We start from the raw sequence: 12,526 nt of genomic DNA on the forward strand, positions 1-12,526 counted from the left end.
ATGTCCTATGTTGCCAGTAAAAGGTGTGACCTTTAGAATGGGTAACGATATTGCCGGAGGAAAGGTAGTACCCGTATTGGAAGTATTGGATAAAAGTGACTACTCAGTCTCCAATGAGCTGGCACAGAGTTATCCACATGTGTTCCCCGCTTGTGCCGTCACTCGTGCTCAGGCACGACAAGAGGATGACGTGATAGATTTGTCGAACACTGTTCTGTTCAAAGAGGTTGATCAAGAGGATGGGTTGTGTGCTACCTCTGGGAAGCTGATCACCTCTGACAAACAACCCAGGAAAGAATCGAAGAATGTTGAACTTATTGCTGATGCAATAGAGTGACCAGTCACTCGTGAGCAGCTGAAAAGGTTGACAAAAAGCTCGCTAAATGTTTTTCTAGTGTTGTCTCATTGGAAGAGGTAAAGAAGAAGGTGGCTTACTTCATTGATGGTAATCTCCTCATGCGTAAATGGACATCCCATGTTGACGCGGGTGGAGATTGGAATGCTGTTTACCAAATAGTGATTCCTACAGCCTTTCGACAAAATGTGTTATCCCTTGCTCATGATCACCAGTGGTCTGGTCATTTAGGAATCACAGACTTATGATCGGATCCTTCAACATTTATTTTGGCCAGGTTTAAAACAAGATGTGACTCAGTTCTGTCAGATAACAGGAAAACCAAATCAGGTTATTCCTCCTGCTCCTCTTTGTCCAATACCTGTCATAGGTGAACCATTCAAACATGTGGTGGTTGATTGTGTTGGACCGTTACCGAAGACACAATCGGGTAACCAGTTTCTGTTAACAATCGTGTATGGCAACGAGATTTCCCGAGGCCATTCCTCTGAGAAGGATTGATTGAACTTTGGCGTCAGACATTGAAGTCTATGCTACGTAAATATTGTTTGGAATCTGAGAAAGATTGGGATGAGGGAGTTCCTCTAGTTTTGTTTGCTGCTCGTGAAACTGTGCAGGAGTCCCTAGGTTTCAGCCCGGCTGAACTAGCGTTTGGTCACACAGTGAGAGGACATTGGTTCCAGTGCCCTACCGGTGATTGTATATACACTGATCATAACCCCTTAGTGTTTCTCCACCGAATGTACAACCAGAACCAGCGCCTAATGCGTTGGGCCCTTATTGTGCAAAATTATAATTTGGAGATACGGCATAAAAAAGGTTCTGAAAATGTATTAGCAGATGCTTTGTCTCGTGTGTAAAAATGATGATTTTAGTAAGGTTGACTTTGTTGATCTTGTGGGTATTCATTGTAATACTTTGGTCGCAATCCCTCCCTAGATTGGCGGATCCTGGCTGACTGGCGGATCCTGGCTGACTGGCGGATCCTGGCTGACTAGCGGATCTGGCGGATCCTGGCTGATCCTGGCTGACTAGCGGATCTGGCAGATCCTGGCTGACTGGCAGATCCTGGCTGACTGGCGTATCCTGGCTGACAAGCGGATCTGGCAGATCCTGGCTGACTGGCACTTCTGGCGGATCCTGGCAGACTGGCGGATCCTGGCACACTGGCGGATCCTGGCACACTGGCGGATCCTGGCTGAATGGCGGATCTAACTGATCCTGGCAGACTGGCGGCGCTGGGCAGACTGGCGGCGCTGGGCAGACTGGCGGCGCTGGGCAGACTGGCGGCGCTGGGCAGACTGGCGGCGCTGGGCAGACTGGGAGCACTGGCGGCGCTGGGCAGACTGGCGACGCTGGGCAGACTGCCGGTGCTGGGCAGACTGGCGGTGCTGGGCAGACTGGCAGCTCAGGCGGCGCTGGGCAGACTGGCGGCACTGGCGGCGCTGGGCAGACGGGTGGCTCAGACGGCGCTGGGCAGACTGGCGGCGCTGGGCAGACTGGCGACGCTGGGCAGACTGGCGACGCTGGGCAGACTGGCGACGCTGGGCAGACGGGTGGCTCAGACGGCGCTGGGCAGACTGGCAGCGCTGGGCAGACTGGGAGCACTGGGGCAGACTGGGAGACTGGCGGCGCTGGGCAGACTGGCGGTGCTGGGCAGACTGGCGGTGCTGGGCAGACTGGCGGCGCTCAGGCAGGCGCTGGGTGGCTCAGGCGGCGCTGGGCAGACGGGTGGCTCAGACGGCGCTGGGCAGACGGGTAGCTCAGACGGCGCTGGGCAGACGGGTAGCTCAGACGGCGCTGGGCAGACGGGTAGCTCAGACGGCGCTGGGCAGACGGGTAGCTCAGACGGCGCTGGGCAGACTGACAGCTCTGGCTGCGCTGAACAGAGGAGTACTGGTGCCTCTGGAATGAGGGGCTCTGGCGCCTCTGGCATGAGGGGCGGTAGCTCTGACAGCGCCGTACAGGCGGGAAGCTCCGGCAGCGGCGCCGGACAGGCGGGACGCTCCGGCAGCGGCGCCGGACTGGCGGGAGGCTCCGGCAGCGGCGCCGGACAGGCGGGAGGCTCCGGCATCGGCGCCGGACAGGCGGGAGGCTCCGGCAGCGGCGCCGGACAGGCGGGACGCTCCCGCGCAGCGGCGCGCGGACAGGCGGGACGCTCCGGCAGCGGCGCCGGACAGGCGGGACGCTCCGGCAGCGGCGCCGGACTGGCGGGAGGCTCCGGCAGCGGCGCCGGACAGGCGGGACGCCCGGCATCCGGCGCCGGACAGGCGGGAGGCTCCGGCAGCGGCGCCGGACAGGCGGGACGCTCCGGCAGCGGCGCCGGACAGGCGGGACGCTCCGGCAGCGGCGCCGGACAGGCGGGACGCTCCGGCAGCGGCGCCGGACAGGCGGGAGGCTCCGGCAGCGGCGCCAGACAGGCGAAGCTCCGGCAGCGGCGCCGGACAGGCGGGACGCTCCGGCAGCGCTGGACAGGCGGGACACACTGTAGGCCTGATGCGTGGTGCTGGCACTGGTGGTAATGAACCGAGGACACGCACAGGAAGCCTGGTGCGGGAGCTGCTACCGGAGGGCTGGGGTGTGGAGGTGGTACTGGATAGACCGGACCGTGCAGGCGCACTGGAGCTCTTGAGCACCGAGCCTGCCCAACCTTACCTGGCTCGATGCCCACTCTAGCCCGGCCGATACGAGGAGCTGGAATATACCGCACCGGGCTATGCACCCGCACTGGGGACACCGTGCGCACCACTGCATAACAAGGTGCCTGCCCGGTCTCTCTCGCCCCCCGGTAACCACAGGAAGTTAGCGTAGGTCTCCTACCTAGCGTAGCCATACTCCCTGTGAACCCCCCCCCCCAAGAAATTTTTGGGGCTGACTCTCAGGCTTCCATCCGCTCTGCCGTGCTAGCTCCTCATAATGCCGCCTCTCTGCTTTTGCTGCCTCCAGCTCTGCTTTGGGGCGACAATAATCTCCAGGCTGATCCCAGGGTCCTTTACCATCCAGTAACTCCTCCCATGTCCATTTCTCCAGGTAGTGCAATCTCTCCCACTGTAGCTGCTGCTGCTCCTGCTGCTGCTGCCTCTGTTGCTTCTCCTGTGGCTCCTGCCTGTTGACACGCTGCTTGGTCCTGTGGTGGGTGATTCTGTAACGGCTTTCTAATGGTGAAGGAGAGTCGGACCAAACTGCAGCGTGTCTATTGTGATTCATCTTTAATAAACAAACGTAACACACAACAAAACACTAACACTACAAAACGAAAACAGCCTATACAAGTGTCTACTAACCTCTAACCAGGACATCAAGACACACAGGACAATCACCCACAATACAACCAAAGAATATGGCTGCCTAAATATGGTTCCCAATCAGAGACAACGGTAAACACCTGCCTCTGATTGAGAACCACTTCAGACAGCCATAGACTCTCCTAGAACACCCCACTAAGCTACAATCCCACTATACACACATTCCAAAATCCCAAGACAAAACACACCACAATACAAAAACTCTATGCCACACCCTGGCCTGACCCAATACATGAAGAAAACACAAAATACTTAGACCAGGGCGTGACAATCATTCCCCAATCAGAAGACACACCTCCTCCTGTTCCCATTACCCTAACACATTCCCTTTCCCTTGGTTTAAAAACCCTGTCTGTTTGCTCGAGAGCTCAATCTCTGTTAATGCCATCTGTCTGTAGATCTCTTGTTCGGTTTTTGCAACTACATGTCACTTTGTCCCCACCTGGGAGTATTGGTTTTGTTATGGTGTTTGTTTGATGGTGGGAAAAGGGGATACCAAGATAAGTCGCCCATGGGCATACATTACCCGTAGGAATACTTTGTATAAAATCACTAGTTAGAACTGGGCGAACCACTCACTGTATTTTTGGTTAGTTAGCTGTTGGTGAAGTAGGCTAGTCTAGCTTAGGGATGTTTTTGGATACTTATTATTTCTTTCCTTGGGTCCAGCTCAGCCCCTTTTCCTGCTCCCCCCATTACTGTGTGTTTTCAAATAAACCATGAGTGTTTGACGGTAATTTAATGGTCTGTGGTTATTTCGTTCTCAGTCTTACTTTTCCACTATTATAATTTGCATGAGTCATGTTACGGGTCTCACTACCCCCCCCCCCCCCTAGTTGTTGGGCCAAAAGAGATTTGTAACAACTTGTAAACATAATCATGTTTGAATCACCCCTGTTCTCTGGTTCTAAATACATTAACCACAACGGACATGGTTAAAGTCACATATCTGGCTATTTATAAAACATTTTGGAAAGGGGAGCAAAGACATGTCTTAACCCTCACTTCCAACACAGACACTTGGATACAAGAGACAACCTATTGTCTAGTTTGTTGGTGGTTTCAAACTGGTTGGTCTGATCACAGGACAGGACAACCCTTTCCTCTCAGCCTTGAGTGCCTAAACTAACCAACGGCGCACACACAAAACCTACATAAAAAGTGCTTACATACAATGCAAGGTGACCACTTGGTTACCTTTTTTAATAACCCTTTAGGACAAACCCCTTCATAAATCAGTTTTAAGTAGAGTTCGATGCAAACCGCCCTACATCTAACTACAATATAGAATGGGGTCTAGAGAAGCGCGACTTTGATGTTGAGGTAACAGTGAACTAACAATGTTTATGCAGATTTAGCCTTGGGTTTACGGTGTTATCTACTGTATACCATGAGTGAAAAGACCATTTTAAAAAACTAACCACAACCAACCCATATCATTTCCTCTCAACCCCCCCCGTTGGGTGTAAGTTCACTTGTTGGCTTCAGGGGACAATGTAAGCCTTAACATCCGTCAATTGACCACCGGCAGGACTGAGTTCCTAACATAAGCGTCTGACCACAATATGAAAGATTGTACGTGATGACGTACTGTATGTCCCTGAACAGAATACATTTTCCCATCACCAATGGAACTTCTTGAAAACTGTTGTCGGCAGCATCATTGAAAAGTTATCTTAAATGATCTCACAAATGCAATAAAACAAAGTTACATATTTAATGTCTAACACTCCCCTACAGAAATCAGACGACATCTATGGTCGTAAGTTTCTACCTAACGCTACAACGCATATCAATCACAGACAACCCCCAAATAAAACTATTTCATGCCAACTTAGTCTTAACATAACTACAGACCCCAGTCAATCGGATGGGATTCAATCTTAGAATTGGGTATTTCAAAACTGAACATTTTATTCTGATCATTCAAAGTTGTAGTTGCATTTTTCAAAACTCCAAGGTAGTGTGATTAGGTTAGTTTTGATGCAGAACATCTGGAAAATCTTGGTCCCACAGGAAGAGTAGATTCAGGGTGGATTTAAAGTTGAAAGCCACTAAAACCGAGGATTTTAAATAAAAACAAGGACATTCTTACATCTGAAAACCAAAGCTTACTAATTTTATTAAAAGATTTCATTGTTAAACTTATGGGTATAAGTCAGTTTTTATATTGAGAAGTGTCAAATAAATGAATGTACTTACTTACCGTTTCTTCTTTGCTGCGCAGGCTACACAGAGAAGTAACACAAGCTGGTGAGGGAAACCGCTGGACTTGCACAAAATTGAATATAACGTTGCGGATGAAGTTCGGAATGACACAATTGCATGTGTACAACATCTAAAGACCTGCATCACGATACTGAGAGCGTGTTTCTAAAAGCAAATATTTGGGTGTTTTTGGATATGCTTTTTGGATGCCCGCACACTGCACAATGAGCAATGAGGAAGTCTATCACGACTGGGGTAAGTTTCTCAAAAACAAGTAAAAATCACAAAAAAAGTGTCTTCACCCTTTTATAACATGCCATTAACATCAAAAATACAGATTAGTTTGAAAAATAGCAACATTCTCCTTTAAAGGTCTTCAACTCATAAAATGAACATTGATAATTAGACAAAAAGTGAGATCTACAAGGAGCAAATGAGGGCCCAAATATCTGGCGAAGTTATTTCGCACAGGAAAATAAATATTGTCTTATCTTAGATCAAACACTAAAACACATTTCTGATCGGCATGTAGTCTGTGCTGTTTGGTTAGCCATCAAGAAATCTGCTCAAGTAAATGCTTTCATTTAATGTCACAAAGCCATTCCATATCCCAAACTGAACTTGAATTAAAACAAGTAAATGAGAAACCATGCCTCTTCAACAGATGGTGGAACACTAAATGAGAAGGCACATAATCATGTAATCATCCTAACATTACTGATGCACCGACCACATGGTCACAAAACAATAACAATTCTAAGATTGCTTACTTCTTTAAAGTACAATTATGATATAGTTTATGATGAAAGTGTAAAATATGATTACATTTCATTTAAACAATACCTAAAACAATTAGATTAGCAATTTTAAACCAAAGTTTAAAACTAAGTCCTGATCAAGAGAGCTGTTCCATCATATTATATCCATAATGTAAATTCCTTTCACAGCCAAGATGCAACATTCACCCACCAAAAACCCTTGAGGGAATATCCCAACTGAACTGCAAAGCATAAATCACTTAAACTGAATACCTTCATGTATTCATGAATATTCCTAGAACATAGTTGTGTACTCGTTGTGTATGGTAGTCACTTTGACAATCCACCCATTTTCTCCATGAGGAACAGAATGTGCTCTTCCAGTTGATCAATCTGTGAAAGAGAAGGGGGTTCAAAACATGTTGGTTCTACACTTTGGGCAGAAGATGGTCCTTAACACTAGAACCGCCGGGCCGTGAGGCATACTAATCCAGGCCAATGTCGCACCCTTGTCGTGTCTATTTTAACAGTCTAATAAATCAATTTAATATACACCATCACAAAGAAAATAATTTCGTTTAGGCAGGTCTTAAAAAACAATGTATTTCAAAAGAACAGCATATTTAAAGTTATGTAACTAGTCTGTGCTTAGGCTATATGCTGCCACGACTGCTCATGTGTGTATCGCATGAAAGAGAGGTTATTCTACAAAAAAAGTGATCAAAATAGAACCCTTGAGTTGTTTGGCAAACGTAGGTGTTTCAGAAACCATAGAATCTGCTCTTTCCAATAGTTTTTTTTGTGTGGTGAAGTCTTCAATTTTTTGTCAATTACACAAGGTGCACTGTTCAGTCTCTTCATTCACAATTGATAATATTGTCAACCACCAGAATATTGTCTATTTAATCTTGCCTTTATGCTACTTATTATTTTTTGTGTGGAATTCGTTTTGATATAGTTCAGGTGTACTTTCAATGGGCATTATGAGATGGGCAACTAACTGTTGTGTCCTCGTAAAACTGCTTATCACAAACTCTGTGGTATTGAAATTCTCACAACGTAAGTGTGAAAGACTTACTTAGGAAAAGTCAAGGACGGAGGGGGACATGACTAAAAATGGCAGCGATATTACAATTGTTAAATCACATGACGCTCAAAAGACCATGTTCAAAAGACGTTGGCTGTTCTAGTGTTAAAAGAGCATAAGGTTCAATGAATGAGATTTCACAGAAACAAACCAAAAACAAGGGCAAAATAAATGGATAGCCAGCGCACAAAAATACATTTTACTGTACAGGTGCATCAAAGCTGGGACTGAGAGACAGAAACTGAATGTCACCACTAGCATTAATCACTGTTCTAGCCCGGCTACCACTCGGTACGCTACCCTTCCCCCTAGAGACTACTGCCCTATGTACATTTTATTTTTTATTTATTTCACCTTTATTTAACCAGGTAGGCTAGTTGAGAACAAGTTCTCATTTGCAACTGTGACCTGGCCAAGATAAAGCATAGCAGTGTGAACAGACAACACAGAGTTACACATGGAGTAAACAATTAACAAGTCAATAACACAGTAGAAAAAAAAAATGGGCAGTCTATATACAATGTGTGCAAAAGGCATGAGGAGGTAGGCGAATAATACAATTTTGCAGATTAACACTGGGGTGATAAATGATCAGATGGTCATGTACAGGTAGAGATATTGGTGTGCAAAAGAGCAGAAAAGTAAATAAATAAATTTAAAAAACAGTATAAAAACAGTATGGGAATGAGGTAGGTGAAAATGGGTGGGCTATTTACCAATAGACTATGTACAGCTGCAGCGATCGGTTAGCTGCTCGGATAGCTGATGTTTGAAGTTGGTGAGGGAGATAAAAGTCTCCAACTTCAGCGATTTTGCAGTTCGTTCCAGTCACAGGCAGCAGAGTACTGGAACGAAAGGCGGCCAAATGAGGTGTTGGCTTTAGGATGATCAGTGAGATACACCTGCTGGAGCGTGTGCTACGGATGGGTGTTGCCATCGTGACCAGTGAACTGAGATAAGGCGGAGCTTTACCTAGCATGGACTTGTAGATGACCTGGAGCCAGTGGGTCTGGCGACGAATATGTAGCGAGGGCCATCCGACTAGAGCATACAAGTCACAGTGGTGGGTGGTATAAGGTGCTTTGGTGACAAAACGGATGGCACTATGATAGACTGCATCCAGTTTGCTGAGTAGAGTGTTGGAAGCCATTTTGTAGATGACATCGCCGAAATCGAGGATCGGTAGGATAGTCAGTTTTACTAGGGTAAGCTTGGCGGCGTGAGTGAAGGAGGCTTTGTTGCGGAATAGAAAGCCGACTCTTGATTTGATTTTCGATTGGAGATGTTTGATGTGAGTCTGGAAGGAGAGTTTGCAGTCTAGCCAGACACCTAGGTACTTATAGATGTCCACATATTCAAGGTCGGAACCATCCAGGGTGGTGATGCTAGTCGGGCATGCGGGTGCAGGCAGCGATCGGTTGAAAAGCATGCATTTGGTTTTACTCGCGTTTAAGAGCAGTTGGAGGCCACGGAAGGAGTGCTGTATGGCATTGAAGCTCGTTTGGAGGTTAGATAGCACAGTGTCCAATGACGGGCCGAAAGTATATAGAATGGTGTCGTCTGCGTAGAGGTGGATCAGGGAATCGCCCGCAGCAAGAGCAACATCATTGATATATACAGAGAAAAGAGTCGGCCCGAGAATTGAACCCTGTGGCACCCCCATATCGTTATTAAACATTGGTCACTTTAATAATGTTTACATTCTGTTTTACCCACTTCATATGTATATACTGTATTCTAGTCATGGTTCATCCTATACAACTACTGCTGTACACAGCTTTTCTATTCATATACTGGTCATACTGTCTTACACTATTACAGTCGTGGCCAAAAGTTTTGAGAATGACAAATATACATTTTCATAAAGTCTGCTGCCTCAGTGTCTTTAGATATTTTTGTCAGATGTTACTATGGAATACTGAAGTATAATTACAAGTATTTCATAAGTGTCAAAGGCTTTTAATTGACAATTACATGAAGTTGATGCAAAGAGTCAATATTTGCAGTGTTAAACCTTCTTTTTCAAGACCTCTGCAATCCGCCCTGGCATGCTGTCAATTAACATCTGGGACACATCCTGACTGATGGCAGCCCATTCTTGTATAATCAATGCTTGGAGTTTGTAAGACAATGTAAGCATTGTCCAAACATGTCAAACTACTTTCCTAATACAACTTTAGGTATTTTTTTACGTAAATAATTGATACAATTTAAGACGGGATGATCTGTGTTCAATACCGGAGGAAAACAAAGTGGAGCGAGCTTTTCAGGTCACGCGCCTCTATCAAAGAGTACACTTCTCTCTACCCTCGTTCTGAACAGTGTTACTTCTTAATTTCTCAAAGGAAAAACCTCAACCAATTTCTATAGACTGTTGACATCCAGTGGAAGCGATAGGAACTGCAGGAAAGTCGATTAGAAATCTGGATTCCCAATGAAAACCCATTGACCAAAAAAATAAAATATCTGAACGGTTTGCCCTCGGGATTTCGCCTGCCAAATAAGTTCTGTTATACTCACAGACATGATTCAAACAGTTGTAGAAACTTCAGAGTGTTTTCTATCCAAATCTACTAATAATATGCATATCCTAGCTTCTGGGTCAGAGTAGCAGGCCGTTTACTTTGGACACACTTTTCATCCGGACGTGAAAATACTGCCCCCTGTCCCAAAGAAGTTAATGAGAGAATCACTGACATGTCAGCTGGTCCTTTTGTGGCAGGGCTGAAATGCAGGGAAAATGTTAATTTGGGATTCATTTCATTTGCATGGCAAAGAGGGACTTTGCAATTAATCTTCATAACATTCTGGAGTATATGCAAATTGCCATCATACATACTGAGGCAGCAGACTTTGTGAAAATAAATATTTGTGTCACTCTCAACACTTTTGGCCACGACTGTACAGTGCATTTGGAAAGTATTCAGACCCCTTCCCCTTTTGTTACATTACAGCCTTATTCTAAAATGGATTTAAACATTTTTTAAAGGCCTCAATCAACACACACACACACACACACACACACAATACCCCATAATGACAAAGCGAAATTCTTGCAGGAAGAGACTTGGTGGTTCCAAACTTATTCCATGTAAGAATGGAGGCCAGTGTGTTCTTGGGGACCTTCAATGCTGCAGAAATGTTTTGGTACCCTTCCCCAGATCTGTTCCACAACACAATCCTGTCTTGTAGCTCTGCGAACAATTCCTTTAACCTCATGGCTTGGTTTTTGCTTTGACATGCACTGTCAACTGTGGGACCTCTCTCACCTCCACAGCCAGTAGTGCCATTCCACAGCTGGTAATTTCATGTAAAGATGGTCATTTTCACCCCCCCATTTAATCAATTTTAGAATAATAACAAAATGTGGAAAAAGTCAAGGTCTCTGACATTGCTCATTCTGATATTTCCTAATTTCTTAATTTTTGGGAAGACTGTGTGTGTTTATTTTATTGCACTGTTGGTTCTAGAAATTATTATTATTATTATTTCAATGTACCTGCAAATTTGTGTACACGGCCAATAAACTTCGATTTGATTGAACAAAATAAATCAAATTCTGGAGCCCTATTTTGAGAGTAAAATATAGCAACAATCTTTCTTGGATGTGTCAGATTAAACAATGTATTTATTTACTTGAATCATATCATCTCATTAGCACTGTGAATTACTTTATAAGTAATTTTTTCTTCTGCGTGACAAAGTAACAATTACTGTGTGACCAAATCATGGCCTGGTGCCACCACCTGAATATGTTAGTAGCAATAGTAGAAAAATGTGTTTCACCTTTTGCACCAAGTCCCGGCAGCAGCATGGAGAGGCATAATCTGGAGAACAAATACTTGAGTCAGTGCTTAACCAACAGCTAGGTAAAATGTGCCAATAATGTGTCAAAGTGATCAAGTAAGCAGTATCTGATGAGTCATTTGGACATACCATTCACACTTTTTGAGCAAATTAGGCTCTGTGGTTCCTTGGGTTCAGTCTTCGTCGGGGCAGCATAATCTGAAAATACATAAGATTTATATATACAGTTCATCTAAAAGGTTTAATGTGCAATATTTAATTAGAAGATACTACAAACACAATGAGTAAGATGCAAAAAACAAAACAAATGGTTACATTGCCCAAGACATCGCCACAGTGCGGTGATCCTGGAGCAGTATAGGGGTTAAGTGCCTTGCTGAAGAGCACAACAGCAGGAAATGCCATCTATGATACCTAGAATAGCACCAGATTTTCCTGTCACACATGGGATTCGAACTGGAAACCGTCCAGTTGTAGGCCTTTCTAACCTCTAGGCTCCCTGCCACACACTACAATATCCCTTTGATACTGTCTATTAGTACCATAAGAACACGGATATCTGAACTGACACACCAGTTACTGGAGCTGTGGCCGGCGTGACTGGAGCTGTGGCCGGCGTGACTGGAGCTGTGGCGATGATGGGGGTCTTGGACTGGCCTGGCTCCTGTCTGCGGGTCTTGGCGCTGCCAGTTTGTGTGCTCTGCAGCCCCTCTAGGATCATAGTGTTGAGGTGGCCCCCGCCTCGCTCTATTTGCAGGGTGACTGACAGCAGGTTGGAGTTGCCATCGAAGTCCTGGACAGAGGCCAGCACGCCGTCACTCAGCAGGGCACTGAAAAGCTCCAGGACCTCTACGGGCCACACTGACGGGAAATGCTCCTTACCTACAGCAGGGCCAAACAGACAGACAACATGACACAGACAACATGACACAGACTGACAGGTATCATCTCAGAGCACTTGTTAAAAACAGGGATGAAGACTCAGAAACAAGACACACAGTCACAC

At 45.8% G+C, this 12,526-nt stretch overlaps 1 protein-coding gene across 6 annotated transcripts in view; it reads right to left on the reverse strand.

The window, feature by feature from the left end:
* Positions 1-6,161: 6,161 nt before the first annotated feature.
* Positions 6,162-12,526, reverse strand: part of tdrd1 (tudor domain containing 1) — a 76,390-nt gene continuing 70,025 nt past the window's right edge. For all 6 annotated transcript variants that reach the window (XM_065002379.1, XM_065002376.1, XM_065002375.1 and 3 more), the window contains 4 exons: positions 12,094-12,402; positions 11,650-11,718; positions 11,500-11,540; positions 6,162-7,019 (listed from right to left, as the gene is read on the reverse strand). In XM_065002379.1, coding sequence (XP_064858451.1) covers positions 6,957-7,019; positions 11,500-11,540; positions 11,650-11,718; positions 12,094-12,402 — 482 coding nt within the window. In that variant the 3' untranslated portion in view covers positions 6,162-6,956. The remainder of the gene's footprint in view (positions 7,020-11,499; positions 11,541-11,649; positions 11,719-12,093; positions 12,403-12,526) is intronic.

Source organism: Oncorhynchus nerka, linkage group LG16 (assembly GCF_034236695.1).
Source record: "Oncorhynchus nerka isolate Pitt River linkage group LG16, Oner_Uvic_2.0, whole genome shotgun sequence".
NCBI classification, from domain to species: domain Eukaryota; kingdom Metazoa; phylum Chordata; class Actinopteri; order Salmoniformes; family Salmonidae; genus Oncorhynchus; species Oncorhynchus nerka.